The 22,133-nt window shown below is 37.0% G+C and overlaps 2 protein-coding genes across 11 annotated transcripts; one reads left to right on the top strand and one right to left on the bottom strand.

Moving 5' to 3' along the window:
• Window positions 1–410: 410 nt before the first annotated feature.
• On the top strand, window positions 411–6,131 carry LOC137953920 (uncharacterized). 6 transcript variants are annotated; one of them, XM_068801477.1, is made up of 5 exons: window positions 411–761; window positions 2,409–2,573; window positions 4,187–4,231; window positions 4,343–4,505; window positions 5,787–6,131. In XM_068801477.1, the coding sequence occupies exons 1-4, from the start codon at window positions 485–487 to the stop codon at window positions 4,360–4,362; spliced, it is 507 nt and encodes a 168-aa protein (XP_068657578.1). In that variant the 5' UTR covers window positions 411–484; the 3' UTR covers window positions 4,363–4,505; window positions 5,787–6,131. The 6 variants fall into 6 exon arrangements, with proteins under 6 accessions (XP_068657578.1, XP_068657576.1, XP_068657577.1 ...); XM_068801475.1 differs by having other exon boundaries at window positions 5,779–6,131; XM_068801476.1 differs by having other exon boundaries at window positions 5,449–6,131.
• Window positions 6,132–6,407: 276 nt separating this feature from the next.
• On the bottom strand, window positions 6,408–13,143 carry LOC137953955 (F-box/LRR-repeat protein At3g48880-like). Of its 5 annotated transcripts, none has more exons than XR_011112454.1 (4): window positions 12,930–13,143; window positions 9,565–9,999; window positions 7,870–9,475; window positions 6,408–7,649 (listed from the first exon to the last, which is right to left on the bottom strand). XR_011112454.1 is itself a non-coding variant. In XM_068801525.1 (4 exons), the coding sequence occupies exons 1-3, from the start codon at window positions 12,950–12,952 to the stop codon at window positions 9,043–9,045; spliced, it is 891 nt and encodes a 296-aa protein (XP_068657626.1). In that variant the 5' UTR covers window positions 12,953–13,143; the 3' UTR covers window positions 6,408–7,649; window positions 9,019–9,042. The 5 variants fall into 5 exon arrangements, 4 of the variants coding, with proteins under 4 accessions (XP_068657626.1, XP_068657627.1, XP_068657628.1 ...); XM_068801525.1 differs by having other exon boundaries at window positions 9,019–9,475; XM_068801526.1 differs by lacking the exon at window positions 6,408–7,649 and having other exon boundaries at window positions 7,659–8,039; window positions 9,019–9,475.
• Between the last annotated feature and the right edge of the window lie 8,990 nt (window positions 13,144–22,133).

Genomic DNA, 22,133 nt, shown 5'->3' with positions numbered 1-22,133 from the left:
GAAGGTGTTCTCCTTGGTTAGAGGAGTCCGCAACCCCAAGTGGGGACAGTAAGACTGCAACGTGTCTTACAATTAGAGGACTAATTCGATCAAAAGGTGGTCCCACAAAATCAGTAAAAGTCGGGGGTCGTAAGTAAATCCCAGCGGTTCACCTTATGTCGGACCCGAGGGATAGAGGCCAAATCTTCTTCCGGGTCTTTTAAAGCTCCGTGACTCCGACCGGATCCACATCGGGTTCCGTCAAATAGCTGTGGCCCGCAAGCACCCGTTTAGGCCTCATTTAAAATTTTCAAGTTCAAGCTCAAGATTAAGGCCCAAGCCTGCGTTGGTTCGAGTTGGGCTAACTCCGTGCCACCTACCAACGATCTAACAGACAAAAAAACTCTGCTAGCGAATCACTTTATAGGTTCCGTTCTTGAAACCCGAAACCTCCAAATAACTGTGTCGTTCTTCTTTGCCGGTCAAGGAGTGAAAATTTGCAGCAATGTCTGGTGAAGATACGGGTGCTCTCAATGAGTGTCGGCCTGCTGGAGCTACAGGAGAAGTTATCGCCAATTCTATTGATGAAAGGAGATCAGACCTGGAGGCTTCCACTTCTTCGAACATTGACCGGCGGGATCAGGGGAATGACGGTTCGGATGCTTTGGCTAAAGCCATTTCGTCAATGATCGGTGATGTTATCAAGGATTTTGATTCCAGATCAGAGAATGTCGCTATGAGCCAGGACCAGTTGTCCGCGGCGCTCGATCGTCTTATGAACGGTAGGTTTTCTTTGTCTCCGGTGATTATATACTTATTTCTGTTTGTTTGAGTGAAATTCTTGTGATTTAGAACTCGTGTTCTCGAGATCGTTTGATAAGTTTTCTTTGAGAACATTCAAAGAAAAAAGCACCTGGGTTCCTCAACTGTGTATTGCTGACACAAGGGAGTGAGATGGTTTGTACAGTAGTGTGTGTGTCACTGCATCATGTGATGGAACGATTGCTGGAATTTCGCCTCCAAGCACCTGCAGCTCGCACTGCCAGCCATAGAAAGGTGGCGAAACTTGGAGGAAGATATTTTAACATGCCATGTGTCACTTCTTATTGACAGTGATGGACTATATTTCGCTTATAGGCCACCATGGTGCACTGCATTCGGGGCCTGTTGACTTGTAACCCCATTTCAGTCTCCCTTGTAGTGTCACTCTTCACTTTTTACTGCTCATGCATAGAGGTCTGAAACCCATAATGTGTCTGATTTGGTCTTCCCTTTTGGGGAAGGGGCACATCTTGGCGATATGATATGCACATCATCCGATACGTCTCGGATTTTGAAGAGTTGGTAGGAAATAATACATTTTCTTTTTTTATGGCATGGCATACAGTACATTTTTTTTTTGAAAAAATGATATATCATTATTTTGACTCTTTTGTAATTTTTAGACTGAGACAGGCTTATATGGCCTCATACATGTATGTGATTATAAGGGTCTTGATATGGTGTATAATATTGAGATGCCAACTCCTACTTTTGGGATCTTTCAAGGAGTTTGTTGCTATTCTTATTTGAAATGACAACAATGAACGTCATGGTTCTTCCTGGCACGTTGCTTTTTCCTACTTAGATGTGTTCATTTATTGGGCGATTACTGGTTGAAAACGACCTTAAAGATGCTATTACTTATGTGCTCTCTCTCTCTCTCCCTCTGTTTGTGGAGCCACACACTTTTTCCTGAGCTAATAGCATCCCTGCTGTTGAGAATGAGATCCAATTTTTAACCAGGAACGAAGTCCATGCCTTTTACAAAACTTCAACACTTTCCTAGTAGACTTGGAATTGAACAGTGACATGCAGTGACTTTGTCTTTGTCTGACATTGAAACAATCCTTATTCTTATAGCATACATGAATATTTTTTATTGATTTGTAAATGTTGCCAACCCCATTTCTGAGCTGAAAATATGTGGTGAAGTGTGTTCACTATGTATGTTAGGTATTGCAATTGAAAAGGTTAACAAATCTTAGCTTATGTCAAACTTAGCTATTTTCTGCATATTTGGCAGTTTGGCAATTGTAGGAAGCTGCAGCTCCTTAAGTTTCTGATTCAAGCAAATATTTCAGTGTCTCACAGTTGCTTCACATTCCTTTTCATTTGCAATTCTCAAGCATGAGCTATCAAATATTATGGCATGTTATGTTGATTGCTGAAACACTTATAACTAGACAGGAAATGGAAGTGTTTGGTTTACTATTTATATTTTCATGAATATTCTTACTCACTTCTTTTGTAACTGCTTTATTTAATTTCTCCATTTTGAGTTTCATCATGGGTTTCTTCATTTTTTCTTATGTGGTGATTCCAGTCCCATTTACATTGTATTCCTTAGTGGTCTGAAAGTCATTTCGTTCTATTTTTCAAATTTGCAGAACTTGATAAGCTGTTAGAAGATGCACCTTTGCCATTCATTATGCAATATGCAGCAAAAATATCAGGTGTTCGTAAGAGGGTTTCTTCACTGAACATGCTACTCAAATCAATACAACGGCGTATTGATAACGTAGATAGGATGCTTTCAACAGGTTTTTCACAAGGTAGCTCACTTCTTGTACATTTTACCATTTCATTGAGTAAATTTCGTTTATTTTCTCTTTGAATCAGTTAGATTCATATGTTATGTCTGTTGTCAGTTTTAAATAAAGTGTATGTACTTGTTTTTTAATTTATGAGGTACTTAAATTGGCACTAGATTTTTTTACAACTTGCTTGAATATTTACTCCTCATGACAAATCTATGTGCTATATTAAAAATTGAAAATCATATTGGAGCTTTCTCTATGTGTATTTTCTGAATCTGACTACTGTTAAACTCTATGTGTATAACCCTTTTCCCACATACTTGGCAAATAAACCTTGACAGCAATGAAGAAGGATCCAGTGTAATTCACTCTTCTAATTATTTTTTCTTCTTTGTTGAAAATTGAGCTTTTAAAGCCCCCTCACAAAGGAGAGGGAGCATTTCCCAAACCTTATACAGGACTTGCAAGCTCCACTGGCTACCGAAATGAGCACCTGCTACATTTCTGAAAGTAGTTCATGTATAACAACACTCCATGAGGAAGATCTCCTTGTGCTACACAATTTTTTAAAAATAATTCACGCCTTATTTCAAAAAAAAAAAAAACCCCTCATGAAGATGTGCCAAGTACTGTCTTGGTTAAAGCAAGAAATTTGGAAGATTTTGAGAATTTACTCTTGAGTTGGAAACCCCTTGATCTTGGCTTTATTCTAATTGTAAAAATATAAATATGAAACATAATTGATATTTTTTTCTATTTTTCTTTATTGTGGGAATGTTTATTTGGGCGGGCTATTGATGAAAATCTCCTTTATTAGCCTTTGTTTGGACTATTTGTGAATAATAGTCCCACATAGATCTAGGATAAGAAAACTTTTGTGCCTATAACTTGGGAAGATGCCTCCTAACTTCAGCTAGTCATTTTAGAATGGTCTTAGACCCAACGTTAACAAGGTATTAGGTGCACATGGGCCTTCACCTAAAGTTGTCTATGTATAGGAGACATAAAGGGGCGCCTACATATGTGGAGTGTTAGAATATCCTACTTGGATGAAGGATTTGAAAGATCTTGTACTTATTACCTCAGAAGTAGCCTCCTAAATCCGGTTAGTCATTTTAGGATTAACATGGACTCAAATTTAACATGGTCCCTGTCCAGGTGATTTTATGTGAGCTTCCAGTCAAAGTTGTCTATGTCTAAGGGCCACAAAGAGGGTTCACACATGAGGAAGAGTGTTAAAAATGGTGTTACATAGATACAATATTAGAAAAAAAATAGTGTAAATTACTTGGAAAGAGGTGTCCTAATTTCGGCTAATCATTTTAGGATAGATGTGGACTCAACTTTAATATGGAATTAGACAGGTACCTGTACATGCACCCAAAGTTTGTCTATTTGTTAGATTTATGAAGAGGGTTCACATGTGAGGTGGTGTTGTTGAGAATAATCTTACTAGGAGACTTTGTTCCAGGATTAGAAAAATCTTACGCTTATTAATTGGGAAGAGGCTTCCTAACTTCGCCTAGTCATTTTGAGATGAACTTGAATCCAACATTAACAGTATCTTTATGTAGAGTGCCCCTGTTGTTATGTAACTTCTGACCTCATAACTGTTTCTTATTTTTCAGAAAAGGTGACACCAGAGACTATTGGGGAAGTTGATCATTCCCAAGGTACCTCACTGACTGTCTTTTAAATCATAGATTTTATGTGGAATGTAGTAAAAGTAATTATTCTTAAAGAGATTTTAGTGATTTATTTTCATCTGTTTATGTGGATTCCAGTGCATATGCATGAGCTTTGATCAAGCAATATGCGGTAGCTTCTGCTAAGACCTGTCCAATGATGGAACTAAACTAGGCAATCAACTGTTGTAGATCAATGATGACAGTACGAGGTGCATGGCTTGGATTGGTTCGGCTTGAGTTCATGCTGACCCAACCTGAGGTTAGTCTCACCTAACCTAGCTCAATCCAAAATCCAAAGATCTCAATCCTGCACCCTTCCGAAAGATGAAATCAGCTCTAAGATTTTATACAAAGTAATATATATGGTAGTGTCCAAGTAAAACTGTGTAATATATTGTCAGACTGTAACAGGTGATTTGTCTCCATGGTGAATCCTAACGAAACCAGACTTGGAAGTGGGTTTTAGATTACTTGCTCCTAGCCGCAACGAACTTTTTAAAAAAAATTAACAACAAAAACATAAAACAGGCAGCCAATTAAAAAACTCTCTTTCACCTTTCTTTTGCCAACCTGGAAACCAAGTCTGAGTAACATCCTTACCCATCTGGCATGATTGGATATCCTGTTTGCATTTTCTTTTTGTTAGGAGTCTGAATTCCTAGTAAGTCTTGTTTATGCAAAATTTCTGGCAAACTGGGGCAACTTTACCCGCATTTATGAAATTAATAACCCACCTAGTCTTGAGTGTTGTGAAGATTTTCACTTGGAAAATGTCTCACATCTTATTGCAAATTATTTCCTCTGTATTTCTTTTATTTGTTAGCTCTTTCTCTGTCTTCATTTAGTACAATATGACATTGATTGCATCTGGGTTTGTAGGAGTGACAATTTTAATTCAACAATAAGTGTATAGGTCCCAATGCTCACGTGTTATAGCTATTGGCTCTCACATATTATTAGTCTCATTTATGTCATTCTTCATTCAGAAAGGTCTTATGATAGGTCAAAGATCATTGAAGATTTTAACTATTAATATTTTCCCGTATGCAATTCTGATCATAAATCAGTGCCTTGAGAGGTAAATATCTCAAAGACTTCAAACTAAGAAACCTTAATGTGGTGATTGGGCCACTACACACTGAATATTGATTTCAAAACAAAATGCCTCTGTAATCAATTTGAGGAACTCAAATTTTGAACAGATTTGAAGGCCTAAATGGGAGCTGCTGAGAGAAGATACCTGGAAGTATCCAAAACATCCAATGCAAGGATAGAATATGCTTCTGCAAACTAAGTAGAGAGAATATGGAATATTGAAGAAGGGAGTTGAGGAAAATATGCTTAACTTTTCTGAATTCCCTTGATTGAAGGAAATTATGTAGATATTGAAGAAAAGCATTGGTGGAATTGGACCATCTGTGCAAATACATTTTTACCTGATCCTGTGGTCTTCTTTATTGTCTCAGTTCATTTCTTTTCACAGAAGAGTTACATAGTGCAGAAAACTGATGCATGTTTGACAAAAAATAAAGTTTCGCAGGTGTAAGATGAGAGAGGATCTCCGATAAATTTTGTTCATCTAGAGGCTAGGCTTCTTTTAGACCAGAACCAGCTGAAGCAGCAGAGCGTGTAGCTTGGGTTTGAAGCATCCCAACGTGCCACTACATAGGAGGTTCAGGTGGGTCTTGTGCAACAATTCACCGAATAGAGAGGTTCTGGGTTGCTTTCTTTCAAAATTTCATTTCTCATTATTATGGATATTTATATGTTCATTGAGATGTCGATTTTGTTCTGCATTAGACTATCACTTGTATCCCACGCAATCGTTTATGCAATAGTAGATAATTATTGAATACATTGGATAAGAGGAGAGCCAAACCTGATCCTTGACCACTCTAAATGTTTCATAGTTTGATGGTTTTCCAGTATTCTATGATTCTCGCTACTGATAGGTTCTAACGAGGTAGTTGTACTACTTGGTTACTATGTTAAAATTAGATCCAAATCATTTCTAAATTACTAACCAAAGTTAAGAGACCCCTTCAATGATGTCAATTTCTTGATATCAACCTGTGTGGAATTATTCATTCTAACAATTCGTTTACACCACTTTACTTCTTGTTCTGAAAGTCGTATATGAATTCGAAACAAACTGCATTTACTCCCAGGGTTCAACCTAAATATTGTATTCTTACGTGCATTACTATGATTGCTTCTCTCTGGTACGAGACTTCACCTATCTCCTTCCACTCGGTGTGTGTAAATTAATATTTTGTGTTTAAACAAGAATAAACGAATAAAAGAATTGATCATCAGTGCTCAAAGCTTGGCTGCTTAAATGACCATAAATCAATAACGATGTCGCCCAGAAGATCATTGAAATCCGTGGCAGGATTTAGAAAATCAGGCTCCGATGATGAGTCCAGTATTGAGCAGGTCAAATGCGAGTGGTCCGTCAAGCTAGCCTGTGAGGAAAGATGGGCTCATCCAGAATTATCTGCAGCAGTGGCTGGCCATGGCATTCAGTTCCCATCTGAACCACACTTACTCCTCACATCTGCAAGTGGTGCGGGCGCGATGAAGCTGTGCCAGGGCTGATCAACAATCACTTCTGAGGCATGATGCACTCATCGTCTGAGGTCTGGTCAGTTAGACATGTACTGAGGCAGACATGGTGAAATGATCATCTGAGGCCTGATCAGCGAGTGGAACTACTGCATACATGATGGACCGATCGTCTGAGGGCTGATGATCAATAAGTGGTATTGTTGTAGGCATGATCATCAAACCATCAAATGTGGGCTGATCAGCAAATGGGACTGCAGTAGGCATGATGAACTGACCGTCTGAGCACCCTGAGCACCGATGATCAGTAATTGGTACTGTTGTGGGCATCATCATCAAGTCATCCTATGTGGGCTGATCAACAAATGGGACTGTTGTAGACATGACGAACTGATCGTCGAAAGGCTGCTGTAAGTGGTAATTTTGTGGACATCATCATTGAGTCATCGTATAAGGGCTAACAAACAAGTGGTAATGCTGACAGCATCATTATCAACTCATTATTATATAAGGGCTGATCAGCAAGTAGTACTGTTGCTGGCATCATCATCAAGGATCATATCTCATCAGACTCCGTCACTACAAAAGCAACAGATGGTCTAGTTTGCAAGCAGAATGATGTCTCCGCAGGCTTTGTCGACTAATCAACAGAGAAGTCTATCGTGAAAGTCTCTGTTGGCAGCGAAGAACTCATCAAAGGATTCGCATCAAGAGAAGAAACAACTTCATCTTGGAATGGTCTCATGTCGAGTACTCTAACACTCGAATCACTTGTACTGATCTATTTTTCTTTTCCATGGTAGTGGACTATACATAATACGCAAGAATCAAACTACACCTGCAACCAATTACAAGAAGATGATCAACACATACGTACGTCAAATATATGTAATAGCTCCAAGAATTGCAGGACAATTAAAACTAGGGAGGGATGTAAACCAGAATTAAACAAGAAACATACATGATTTGATGCATGATCTTACTAAGCCTACCTTGCTAAGCCCGTATTCATGCATGGTTTAGGTCATTTTGGTGGCACAATAGTAGTTAGAGTCTACCTGCAATATGTGGAAGACGAGTGATCTCTTGTGGCTGACCAATTGACACTGGGACGTAATGATTTGGAAGGCGAGAGTGGCCTTCTAGAAACGATTGGCTGCCCTTCAATCTGGCCGATTTCCTTTGGGATATTTAGGCTCCCCTGTAGTGAAAAAGTACTACTCTTTCTCTATCGCCATTGTGTAATTTTTTATCAAATATAAGGAATAAATAAGGTCAAGAAGGAAAAAGAGACATTCAATGATGAACAAGAAATGAACCAGTAGCAATTGGGTGAAGACGAGATTGAAATACAAGCATCTCAAGAGGGTAACGAAAAGATAAGGTCAATAAGGAAACAAGAGACATTCAACGATGATCAAGAAATAAATCAATAGCAGTTGGGTGTAAACAAGATTGAAAGACATGCATCTCAAGATGATAAAGAAGAAATAAGGTGAAGAAGGAAGAGAGACATTAAATGATGAGCAAGAAATGAATTGGTAAGTGTTGGGTGAAAACAAGATTGAAAGACAGGCATCTCAAGACCATAACGAAGAATTAAGGTCAAGAAGAAAAAAGAGACTTTCAACAATGAACAAGAAAAGAATCGATAGCAATCTAGTGAACACAAGATTGAGTCAAGATCGAAAGATATGATGAGGAAGAAAACCAATTGAGATGACATGAAATGAATATCTTTGTAAAAGAAAAAGGAACTAATAAAATTGGATTCATGTTTCATACCAATGAACTTATGGGGATGGAAGTCGTAAATGTTAACTCGACGGATGGAGACCAAGTAGAACATCCCCCAATCCAAGCATCCTTCTCAAATAGTACCCAACTCAATGTCAAAAGGGTTGAATCTGAATCCTACTAGCACTAATACAAACAATGGCGGCGCACCAAATCATTCTGCATTCTTATTGGCTATGGTTTTAATGTATATTTTAATTTACAATTAAATTTTTTAAAAAAAAAGTAATAATAAAATAAAAAATATTTTACCAATATAAAGACATCAGACCGCATGGTTAATATACATGGGTTTAATACATATTTTTATTTTTATTTCTATATTAAAATAAAGAAATCAGTTGAATGGTATTAGCATAAATTTCTTGAGCAGATGCAAAACCATATGCTTAACCGGTTTGGTTACTTACAGGCCTGGGAACGCTATCATAAATTCATCTGAAGACGAAGAAGGCTTGCTTGAGGTCAAATGAGTCGATATGGGAAGCCTTCTGCTCCATCTCTTCGTCAACCGTGAAGCAGACGCCGTTTTTCAAGGCAAGCACTTGCAGCTCCTTGCAGCCCTGGAGAAGTTTCAGAAGGTCCTTCCTGATCAAGTAAGAATCATAGAGATACAAACGTCGGATCTTTGGGAGGAAGTCAACAATGGCAGTTGTTTCCCTGTAGTCGATCATGCCATAGATTCTGAGTTCCACCATTTTCTCGCAATTAGCACCCACTTCCTTCAGGATTTCAGCGAACCAGCAGGGGATGTCTGCCATGGTCAACTGCTCAAGATCCTTCCATTTTGATATTATGCTTGGAAGACGTTTATCGTTTCCCATGTATCTGTAGTCTCGTAGTGTAATCGTTTTTACTCCTGGGCACCTGCAACAATGGTTAAATGGGATTTATTTCTCCCTGCAAAAAACAAAAAGTAATTAAAGACGAAGGGTTTTTATTACAAGGGAACTCACTTGTCCGCGGCGTAAGCCAAGGCATCAACAGTGATATCATCGTCTTTATTGAATACGAGATCCTGGACGGACGATCCACCACGACTCGCAAGAAGTTTCAGTAGCCCAGCGACGGAGAAACGATCATGGCAAAGGTAGGTTCGGCAGAATCTGTCCCTGAACTTGGGGCTGAGTTGTCGAAAATTGAGAGATTTCCAACAAAGATTACCGCGGAGAGCTTTATGCCATGATTTGCAGACGAAAGGTAGACCCAGAATCCTCTCCTCGAGTCCAACTTTCTGAAATATTTTCTCCAAAAGATCTAGATCCAAATCCTTCCATTTGCCTTCCCCAATTGTGTCGTCGTCGTTGTACCCTCTTATGCCCAATTCGAACCCCAACCGTTCCCATTGGTTTCTTCTCTTGCTCGTCGATGCCATGTTTCCTTGTCCGATACTGCCAGATGCAGAGAACTTTCAAGAACTTTTCCCCGTTAATGGTTATGAATTTTTGTTCGCATTCTGAAAGCGTAGATTTCCAGGGAAAAATACGAATTCACCAGTTGTAGATAGAGTTATGATCGAACCAATTCGGCTACTAAACGGGCTGTAATTTTCATTATAAATATATTTTATAAATTATAATGTAATTTCATATATTAAATTTATAAATATAAAATAGTGAATAATTTTTTAGAAGTAATATAAGAAGTACAAGAACAAAGGTTCTATATAAATATAATAAATATGAAAAAATTTAAATAATACTAAAAGATATTGAAGTAAAAAATTGAAATAATAGAAGAATTAAAATCTTTAAGATACAAATAATTCAAAATAAAAATGGACTGAATTTAATTGATTGTCTAATACAATAATTTAATATAAATAAATAACATATAAAAATTAATTAATGATACTAAATCAAGAAAATGGTGTATTAAACACATAATTAAATGCCTTCTGGAAATTAAAGTACAAAGAGCACATTAATATTTAAAATATGTCTCTATATCCTATTTATAATTATATAATTATTTTTAAAATTAAGCAAAATGATAACAATAAATTAAATAGATATAAGAAAAAAAGATTGTCATAAAAAATAATTGGATAACATAAAATCTAATAATTATATACATTAAAAATATAAACAACTATAAATTTATTAGGAAAAATAAAATAAGCCAACTTAACTCAAGAGAGTTATGCTGGCACATCACCCCCTACCCACAAATGAATGGGTGGGAAAGGGAAAAAGGCACGAAACAAAGAGAAGTTATAATTTAGCAAATTGAGAAAGCATAACAATAAAAAAGAACATGAATGAAGAAAGAAGACATTAAATACTACTCTAAGAAGATAGAGAAAAAGACAATATAAAGGAAATTGCATCCAACTCATAACATCCTAAGGTATGTAAAGGAGATTTCTTTGAAAATCTCAACCTGCTCTAGTATATAAATTTTATCGATATAGATTGTAAAAATTATGAGCTATACAATGACTCGTGTGAGTCATTCTAGCTCCAATCAGGCTACTCTTAAGTTTCTACAAATATGAGCTACAATGACTTGCATGAGTCACTCTTGCTCATCTTCTTCATCCGGGAGTAGAAAATTGTTTCAATGAAGCCACCAGAAAACCTATTACTTAAAGATCCTCTTTAGGGAGTCTGGCCCGGTTTCTTCCATCTTTGAGACAACCCTTTCTTTTTTCTGAAAACTCTTTCTTTTGTTTTGAAAAGGCAGAAATTTCATTCCAAGAGAAAAAACAGGCAAATCAGCGGAAAAAAAAAAAAAAAAAAGATGTGTCCTTAATGTTAATAATTAACCAAAACTAGAGATGACTCACCTTCACAAAGGTATTAGCAAGAGAGTTAGTTGATTGGAGAATGAGGAACCACTCAATTTTCATCGAATGGTGAAGTCTTCACTCTGAAGGTATTCCTGATCTAACTTTCAAGAATTACCTTCATCCTTAACCTAAGAAGATAACCGTTTTGGAGTCGCCTTCAACAATTACGATATGCAAGGAGTGTTCTTTCATGGATGATCAACCCATGAAAACATGTAAAAAGAATCTGAAATTCCTAGAAGGCTAGGAAGAAGAGTGTGCACCTCTTGGTCCAAACTCACACACCAAATCCTGATCGTCCAAAGTTCCTGAAGGAACTCCCATCGAAGTTCAATCTAAAGACAATTGAATAATTGAACATATAAAAAACTAACATAACTAAAACACCTTTAACTGAGACTTTTCTATGAGACTCTTGTAAGACACCACCATATTAATTGACTTTATAAGACTTCTTACTATGAGAGTTATGTCAGACTCTGTCATATTTGCTCTTCAACACCTTAATATTCCAAAAGAGAATTATCATTGAGCTTCAATTGGCATTCTTTGAGTACCAGCTCAATCATCCTTAGTACCAAACATGTAGGAATTCCCTCACTTCTACAATGCCCACACAAAGTTCATCAACTAATTCCAACACCTTTCTCATGAGATTTTTTCACTTCTTTTTTCACCCGGCTGAATGACACAAATAAGGGTCACCATTATTGCTTCTTGGTCAGCAATTGCAAGGTCCCTATGTGCCGGAGCATCACTAAGGCACTTAGACCTTCCTTTGCATGCTAGAGGATGTGGCTACGTGGTAGATTGCCTCCTATTGAGGAATCCCATCTCATCAAGAATTAAGTGAAGCCACCAGAAGGTGGATGACACTGTGTCAAACAGATTATGGTTGATGAGGTGTTGTAACTGAGAATAGGGCTAGGAGACGACAGGTTTCTCTCATCTTCTTCCTATTGGGGGTATTAATGAGCTTTCCCAACTCTTAGTCTCATGAGCTTCCTCAACAACTTCAATGAATGATCTCTTCAAAGGAAGGTTCCCTAATGGGATCCAGTTTTAGTCAAGTATCTTCCATTTTAGTACACGAACTCGTCCTTGATGCACAGGTTTCCACTAACCGGAAATGGTTTCCACTAGTTCAGCTAATAACAGCTTTTCACTTCATTTGGCTGTTGAAGCATAAATCAAGTTCCTCTTATGGGCATTAGGTTTCTGCTAGAAACAATATTGACTTTGTTGAGTGGGCTATAAACACAACCTGCATGCAAGGGTTCTAAAAGAGACTACATGAATATTTTCTTTATTGTTATAGTAAATATTTAGCTAATATACAAAAATGGAAAAATACATGAGAAATACAATAGAATCAGAACAAATCTTTCACAGAAAGGTACAAGCAGAATATGAAACAAAAACATAAAAAACAGAAACAAATATATATAAAAAGAAAAGAAAGAACATGAAAAATACAATAGATACAAGCAAAAAATAAACTGTTGATAAAAGGATATAGACAGTACTAACCTTCCTTTGGAGGAGGAAGGCATATTCTTATGATTAATTGTGTAATCCAAATAAATGCTCAGCCTTAAGAGTCAAGCCTCATTCATTGATCAAAACCCAAACAAAGCAAGTCTGGCCTTCGATGAGGACTATCCTCCTGACTTCTCTATTGAGTTTGACCTTATTCTCTTTTGGACTAAAACCATGATCGGTCTCTCCATCAACCTTGGCTGCTTCGATGCTGCCAAGACACTCCACCATCATTGCTCGTCATCATCAAATCCATGTATTTATTTTTTGGAAGCAATGAAAAGTAGAACTAAATGAGAGAGCTCAAATATGAGCATGGAGTACATGATGAAGTACAAAAGTTGGAAAGCACAAAACATAAAACTAATTGCCAGGCCAATAAGAAACCAAAATTGCAATCATAGAGAAACTGAGTTGTCAAAACCAAGATCCTAGTGAGACTCCTTCCCTCCAAGAGAGTCTGCAACACTCTTGGTACATCTAAAGGACGTGCTGCTAAATGACAATGATATCCTCAATCTCATCACATCAAATATTTTTCGAAGTTCTCTTTATAGAGGCCCAAGAAATAACAGTAACAACTTTTCCATCAACCATGAGAGGCAATAGAAGTTCTCCAAAAAAAAAAAAAAAAAAGTCAAAGGCCCTGTAGGAGACCTTGCAACTTTGCCATTTAGGACTCACACTGCCCAAAAACAGCAAAGAAGACGAATATACTCCATAATGAATCCCAAATTACACCCCCATCACCCTCTTGTCTAGGATTGCCTCTGCATCTACCATCAAAATTAAGTTTCAACAAACCATCTTGAGGATGATGCTAAACAAACACGTTTTAACCCTATGAGGAGTGTGATAGATGATCATCCTCCAATTTCTTCAGACAATATAAATAGGGAAATGGGATGTCTCATGATGTAACTGTTAGAAAATCAACAGAAGGGCATTTTGGTCATTTTACCTTAGCTGTAATTTATGGAGATGATATTATATTGTTCAGCCTGTTTAAATTTATTTGCAGTACCAATTTCATGTAATTTGGGTAAGTCTATTGGGAGATATAAGGATTTATGTAAAATGTAACTAAATAGGGGTAGTTTTGTAACTGTTTAATACTTAAGTGAATAAGAGTAAGTGGGGGTCGTGGTTGACCCCTATCCAGAGCAGTTTCTGTCGAGCTCTCTTCTCTCTTCCTCATTTTCTCTTCAAAACTCTCAATTTTATCACTTACTAACACAACATAGGAAAAATGCATTATTTTTCCAATTTCTCCTCCTAATGAATGCTGTTTATTTTCAATATTCTGGTTGCTGTATTCATTCCAAATATTCCAAGAGATTGCTTTAATGGTGATCAACACGTTTTTTTTTCCAACTTTTCTATGGAACTGAAATGGAAAGCACAGTTGGTTTTTTTTTTTTGTGGGGGGGTTGGATTTGGCCCCGTGATACCATCACCATCTACATGAAAAAGAACAAAAAGTACAGTACTCCTATAAACACACATAAGCAATCAGAATAGTTAGGATATTACCTATACCATTAGGAGCCATAGGACTGCCATTGAGGATGTTTTCACAATTTCAAAGCATATTGCCTTGACAAAGAACATGGCATCATTTACTCCATGCCTTCAGATATATTTGTCATTTGGTCATCGATAACATTGTCTTACAATAGAATAGAACAACTTAACCTCAAACATGACCAAGAATCTCTTTTTTTTTAACGTAAGGTAAAGTTTTATCCCAAAGCAAAGCTAAGAGAACATAATCTTAGACAGGGGATCCCCTACAACCATCTTAAGCTAAAGAGTCAGATGCATGGTTGGGTGGTCTCGGTACATTACTCCATCAACACTGAAATTCAGAAGCAAGATCCGTGGTCTCATTATAGGCTGCCAGTCTTTCTAAAGAGGAGGCTTTGCCGTGAAGCACCATCCAATGACTGAGAGAACTCTAAGAAAATCATAATAAGACAAAGAAACACCTTTCATGCCTAGATAATAAATTTTCTTCCAATTAATATCCCCACTCACTTATTTAGACTTGGGAATAGTTAAGTCTGAGTAAGTTCTACGATGTGTGCTTCATTTTTCTACACAACTTCACAAAAAAAATTATATCACTATCCTAGATTGCCTTCATAACTATCAATGCCATGAGCAATGATATTTCTCTATCACAGAGGTTCGTTCCAATTGAGGTTTAAAGAAATTGATATAACAGGATAGTATTCAAAAAAAAAAATCCACGACACAGTAAAATTAACACAGCACGAGCAACTGTCAATGATAACAGATACTATATTGGCATGCAGAAGTGACATGAATAACCATACCAAGGTCAGGTCCTTATCCCTAAAACTCAAGATAAAAAGACAGGATACTGTATAGGATACCCCATAGTGCCAGCGAAGCTGCACTAAGACTATGCTTTAGATTGCAAATACGTTATTAAAGACCAAGACAGTTACCTCATCACCTCAATTATGTTATCCTACTAGACAACCATCTGCAAGATATCAACTGTCTTTGGCTCAATAAGTACTTGGAGTTTGTTTATGTTAGATCTTCGGCTTCAGTTTCAACAGTCTATGTGAAATCTACTATTAGTCAATCTTCACCAGTAGGACATAAAAAGCCAGCACCTAGGAACTCTAAAGACTCATTTAGAGAAGTAACCTTTTCCTCTTTGATTGACTGATTAGAAGATATCTCTGAAAAATAGGTGATTTGGGGAGAAAATAGAAGAGAAAATGGATTTCTGGAAGATACCACAAAAGAGGGTCTACACGTGAGGGGGAGTGTTAAGGAATAGTCCCACATTACTTGTCTGAATTTTTTTATAGCTTTCCCTGTGAGCCTCTCCAAATTTTCTTGGCATCTACATCTTATTATTTGGATTATTCCACAAACATATCAGGACAAAGGTTTAAGTTACAGAAAAGGAGCATCTTTTGTTTAGAGTTGTTAAGCATTCGTTTTCTAGAATATGAGGTTTTTTGTTCTTTGAACAAGATATACAAAAAATCTTGTACATTACATAGGTTTTGTAGTCTCTGATGTTTCACATTATCTTTAACAATGATCTATAAATAGTACAAGCATGGTAGTATAGACAAAGAAGTAGAGCTAGATAGCTCTAGCAGATTGATTTCCTACTAAAACTCTATAACCTATATAAAAATTTTCTTGATGTAAAGTGAACTTAATTCTTGTTTTAGCTTTCCTCTTGCATGGCTAATCTGTAAAGACAACGTAACAGAGATGATCTGATAATTATCTTGATATTTCTTAAAAATTATTTAAGCTGTAAAGTATAATCTTGGTTTATAAGCCATCCAGTTTCACAGGTTTGGGTAAGATCACATTGTTTGCTTTATGGCAATACTAACAAGCAGAAGAGGGAAATTTCAAGGCTTATCTGCCAGGCATAATATCTTGTCTAACCTGCCCAGTACTAAACATAGTTAAGATAGAGTGTAAAATCTATATCACTAACGACATTAAGCTTCAGAATCAGTAGTCTCCTACAAGCAGAACCATCAATTTTAAGGTTAGTAATGATCGCTACATCAAATCAGTTTCTTGAATCCACATTCCTTGACAAAAAAGTTGTCTTTTTATCTTTGACTAGAGGAGAAAATGTAAATCAAAGTCCAACTGACAGTTAGTAAACAATTATCCTAATTCACAATTTAGTTGAACCAGATTGATAACAGAGTAGAGGACTAACCAATCTAACACCAACAAACGTAAATAAAGATGCATTTGAAAGAACAGAGTTAAGCAGTGACAGGAATTTTAAGAAACTCCCACCCGTCTCGTAGGTAGTACTACCTCAATAAATTTTCCTACGGGATCGCAACCTCACTTCAAATCACTATTTTGATCAAAGATAACCAGACCTGTACGGCCATTCCTATGGTGACCCAATTCACTAAATAAAACACACTATAAACTCTTTCATCGCTCACTGACCACTGCACTAGGAATATCATGCTACAAGATGACACAACCCACATGTGGACACATGCCGACAACAATTTGTTGATTTATGTAAAACGCAAGCTACTAGCTTGACTTCAATCATAAAGAAAACCAAACTCCCAGGGGTTTAACTATCCGTTCATTTTAAAGAAAAACCTCGATACTGTTTTTTTGCATAAGTTGTAATCATATCATATAAGACAAATGGGCCATCGCCATAATCTCGTATATCCCACGTTTCGGAACTAATTCCCTGGGATCGTGATTAGGTGATCTTCCGTACTCTCGGATGTGATAACAAGTTGAGGGTACAGTGCGAAAGGGAAGAGTATGGCTGAGCTTCTACTGAAAGAGCAAATAGGTGGAGAGAGCGTTACCTCTGACCGCGTGACGCGAACGCGACGGTGACAATGGCAGCGGCAGGGAGGAGTAGCGAGACCTCCCGCGAATATGATACCGAAAGTGGACATCCTTCGGTTGGAAGTATTAACTTTACCGGGTTTTTTTGGCTTCTCCCGCGAAAAGTTTAAAAAAAAAAAAAACGGATTACTGGTTTTTAATATTAGTTTTAAAAATTTTCATAACAAATTTGCCCCCAAACTTCATGAAATCCAAGTCAGATATTAAAAAATTACCCATAAATAATCATCAAATCTCCCCCATCTCTAGGTTTGTTCTTCACCGAACTACCAACAAATCCCTTTGTGAATCTATAGGAGTTGCTTGCTAGAATTCTAAGGTAGTAAGATCAGGAGAGAATTGTAAACTACCATAAGTCGTTGCATGTTTCTTGTGTCTTTGTTACTTAAATTATTAGTTGTGCCTAAACCTTATTATGATATCAGTTTTATATGTTAATCATAAAAAAGTATAACACACATTAGAATAATTAAAAATGAATCAAAAAATCTTTAGCAAAGGAAACTAGTGACTCCTAGAGAGCGAAGTTATATTTTTTTTGGGGTTATTTATTGAGTAACTTAGGTATGTCAAACGCTTAGCCAATACAACTTAACAGACCGATCTGGTAAGTGCGGATAGTAGGGCCCTAACAAAAGTGCACGGAACCCCTCTGACACCCACCGTTCTCATTCCCTACCGCTCTCTTCGGGATTTGAACTGGGAACGTGGTGCCCAACTCTCAGAAGATGTCAAGTGCCTAGGCAATAATATCCAACATACCGGTCTAGTAAGTGTGGAAAGCAGGGCCCTAACTGGAGAGACCGAACTTAACCCAGGTAGACCGGAACCACCTAGTTTTGACACCCACCGTTCCCGTTCCATACCGCTTCCGTCTAGATTCGAACGCAGAACGTTGTGCCCAGCTATGATACCATGTCAAACGCGTAGCCAATGCAACCCAACAGACCGATCTGTTAGATGCGGAAAACACAACACTTAACCAGAGATGGACGTAACCACTTTGACACCCAACGTTCCCGGGTTCAAGACCGCTGCACTCTGGGATTCGAACGCAAAACGTGTTGCCCAGCTCCGATACCATGTCAAATGCCTAGCCAATACAACTTAACAGATCGTTCTGGTAAGTGCAGAATGCAAGGCCCTAACAGGAGTGGAGGGAACCACTCTAACAAGGTATACCTTTTCACTATATAAAGTATAAACTCTTGGCCCCTTTTAGTGCCCCAATTAGAAATTTATATCATTGGAAAAGTCACTATTAAATGTTTTTCCTAGGATATACATATTCAAAAAACCTTTAGATAAAATCATATTAGTACCTTACTATGAAATTATATGAAAAAGAATAAGAAATTTCCCAAAAAAAATAAATGGATTATTAGTGTATTTTTTAGGAAAATAAATAAAAATTAATAGTCGATCTCATACATTATCATATTTATTTGTTCAAGTTTAAGTAAAATATATTGTCAAATACAAAATTATCATGAAAAATTACCTTGTGAGAAAAGTATTACAACATCATTTGGAAAATACTTATTCAAATAAATTTCATATGGTTTTTATCATATTTTGGCTGAATAATCTTACTTGGAAAATTATATGATTTCCTTGGTAAAAATTTTCAGCTAGAAAAGTGTTTCCAATAAACATGAAGCACTAATGGTCCCTGAAAATATATTTATACTATAAATTACTTTCTATCATTCCATGGATATAACATTTTGTTGAAACTGCATTTCGAAGAAAATGGCTTATGTAACAAGGGAATTTTAGGATTTTACCTAATTTTTTTAACATAATAACACAAATAACAAACTTTTAACATATTTGCACAAATAAGTTAACTTTGACAGGTCAAATACTCATGTGTACAATCAAATGTGATAGTAAACTTTGACCGGTTACGTGGTGTCATGTCACCACATGAGGAGTCATATGCCATATCAACCTACACATCATCTTCCGCGTAGGATGACGCATCATGCGCCACTCATTAAATGCCACATAAGCCCCTCTACTTTAGTTTACCTTTTTTTTCTCCCATTCTCTTTACATGATTGATTTAGGTTATTTTGTAATTAATTTGTGTTTAAAATATTAATTTCAGGTTTTAAAAATTCTTACACATTTCATTTCATTACATTTTTTAATAAAATATATAATTTTTGATTATTAATTATTTAAAATTAAATTTTAATATAATTAATACTTTATTTTACTTAATACCTTCATGTAATTATTTTACTTTTATGATATTATTTAATTTAATACAATATTTAGTAAAAATAATTTAGTTTTAAAATTCTTATTTATCGGTACAAATATTCTACCTTTTTTTATAAAAACAAAACATAATTTTCGTAATAATTAATTAAAATAATTTATTCTTACTTAGTTAACACCTTTTATTATCAATATAAAAAAAATTTAATTGAAAAAATTATTTTAGAGTTTACAAATCTAATTTATCGGTACACATTTAATTACCTTATATATAATAATATTTTGAAATAAACTTTTTATTTAAATTATAATTTTTTTCAAAAATATTTAATTTTTTAGAAAATCAAATTTATATTTTAATTTATTTTCTTAACTAAAAAGTATTTAAAATTTTTATAAAAATAATTTAAATAAAATTAAAAAAATAAAGTATTTTTAAAAATATTTATTAGATGACGTGGCTTCTTACAGTGTGATGTGGCTTGCCGATGACATGTCGTTTGATGTGGCATAAGAGTCTCGAGTCCTGATGTGGCACCAAGTAATCGATCAAATCTTACGTTTCACTCTTGACAGGTCAAAATTGAATATTTGTTCATATAAATTAAAAAGTTAGTTATTTATTTTATTATGTTAAAAAAATGGGATAATATCCTAAAATTCTTGTAACAAAACGCTGGTTTCAAAAAGAGCCCCGCGAGCCGTCAAAAGAGTAACAGAGTGTGGGAAGAACCGGAGCAGTCTCCAGTTTTCAAGTAAAACTTTCGCTGCATATTTATTTTGCTCGCCTCGAAGCTCATCGAATTATGAGTAAAGCGTCGAAGGTGCAGAGGAATTGCAGGCGTCGCATCGGCTTTCCGTCTTCTCTTTCTGAAGGTATTTGAGGAGTCGAAGCAGCTACGACTGGAGCAGAGGGAAAAGACTCAGGAGCGCGACATTTTCTCCTTGAATTCATGTCTAATATAGTGTTGATGAGAGTGAAACACAAGAACTGCACCCGCCGAATGGGCTTTCCAGAGGCCATAGTTGATAGATCATGTCTATAAAGAAGAAATTATCATGAACTGAAGCCGCGGAAAAGTGATAATTAGGCGATGGGTGTGCAAAGAGGTCCGTGAGGTCGAAGCCAACACCATTACACAAGCAGCTGGTAGAGACCCAGAAAATTTTTCAAGTTCCCTGAATTAATTCGGCTGGAAATCATGCAACGTATGGTGGAGGCTTTGGAGCCATTTCGTGACGCTGGATGCCGACTTGATCAAATATCTCTACAGCAGCTTTACAGTATTGGCTCTACAGTTAATAAGTTCGTGCGACTCCTTCGGGTGGTTGCCGTGTATGCGGAGCAGGGAGTTCTCCGAAACCTCCTGACGTATGCTTTGGCCGAGAAAGTCGTCAGCGACGTCTTCGAGCCCACAGTAATCGACATTACAGAGTTTTGTAAATGGCTGGAGACGGCCGACGGCATGAACGCGGTCCGGGCAGTTAGGCTACAAGCTAAACTCGCCATGCTGGGCGGTAACGTGCTGACCTCCCGTGAGATGGCATCGAACCGGTGCTTCTGCAACCGGGATCATGTGAATCTGAATAATAAGATCTGCGAGATCATCAAGCGGCGGGATGATCGTATCAGCGAGCTGGTTGCCCAGATTGAGAAGGCTCGTAAGGAAGCCGATGCCCAGTTAGTGGGTATCAAATATGAATTCAAGGCCACTAAATTCAGAAGCTGCTGCGCCGCTCGGAGGATCCACTAATGGTGTGGAGTCGTTTTGTGCGCGATTGTGCAGTGCCTGCCTGAATCAATTCTCAGGACTAAAAAGTAGAATGGAGCTCCTCCCGATGACAATGAATCTGTGAAAGAAGTTTTTAAGAAGATCGTCCCAGATGGTCTTATTGTTGACGCTTGATTAGCTTGTGCAGCAGTGAAGGAAGTCCAAGGGAGATCATCGTTTTCAGCTTCCTTTATTATTTCTTTCTTTCCCTTGTTGTTTTTCTTTTTTCTTAAATTCAAGTGCTCGATTACATCGAGGAAAAATCAATACCCAGACACGTTTCTTGCAGTCGCTCGGATGGGAAATTCTTCAGCAGCCAGTTTTTCTTGATCTCCACGAAGTAACCGCATTCTTAGATGGCCAACTCAGTGAGCGATTTCTGAATATGGCTTTCTTCTAAATTAGATCAGCAGAATTTGTTGTGGCAACGAATCCCTATTGGGATTCTGATGCTAGGGATCCAAGGCAAGTCCAACGACAAAGAAATAGAATTAGTGAGTCAACAGTGAAGGAAAACAATGTGAATCGTCAGATTTCATGTCCCAACAGCTGCTTAGATTGCTCAATCGACATAAAGCTTAGGCAAACTATAAATAAAGCGTTAATGAGAACGAAGCTGACTAGTTGTAGCGTCGGATAGGCCTCCCCTCGATCTTCCCCTATTTAACCATTGAAGTAGTCGAAGCCAGAGAACTGAGATGCCATGGAGAGGACGCTGGGATAAAGGAGAAACGGCATCGAGGAAGATGCCTTTTGGAGTTGAGGAAGATCCAAGATGGCATTT

The sequence above is a fragment of the Aristolochia californica genome, unplaced genomic scaffold (genome assembly GCF_029961685.1).
Source record: "Aristolochia californica isolate CCGP_79_NKW_82.1479 unplaced genomic scaffold, dmAriCali1.0.hap1 SCAF_16, whole genome shotgun sequence".
NCBI classification, from domain to species: domain Eukaryota; kingdom Viridiplantae; phylum Streptophyta; class Magnoliopsida; order Piperales; family Aristolochiaceae; genus Aristolochia; species Aristolochia californica.
This window is presented reverse-complemented; position numbering and strand designations above follow the sequence as displayed.

Excerpts from the sequence above, each read along its gene's own strand:
- LOC137953920 (XM_068801477.1), top strand. The coding sequence starts at position 485 with ATGTCTGGTGAAGATACGGGTGCTCTCAATGAGTGTCGGCCTGCTGGA. Across the intron at positions 762-2,408 it reads GCTCGATCGTCTTATGAACG|AACTTGATAAGCTGTTAGAA; the intron begins GTAGGTTTTCTT and ends TCAAATTTGCAG. Across the intron at positions 4,232-4,342 it reads GGAAGTTGATCATTCCCAAG|TGCATATGCATGAGCTTTGA; the intron begins GTACCTCACTGA and ends TGTGGATTCCAG.
- LOC137953955 (XM_068801525.1), bottom strand. The coding sequence starts at position 12,952 with ATGCCTTCCTCCTCCAAAGGAAG. Across the intron at positions 10,000-12,929 it reads CCTTCCTCCTCCAAAGGAAG|TATCGGACAAGGAAACATGG; the intron begins GTTAGTACTGTC and ends TGCATCTGGCAG. Across the intron at positions 9,476-9,564 it reads TTGGCTTACGCCGCGGACAA|GTGCCCAGGAGTAAAAACGA; the intron begins GTGAGTTCCCTT and ends CCATTGTTGCAG.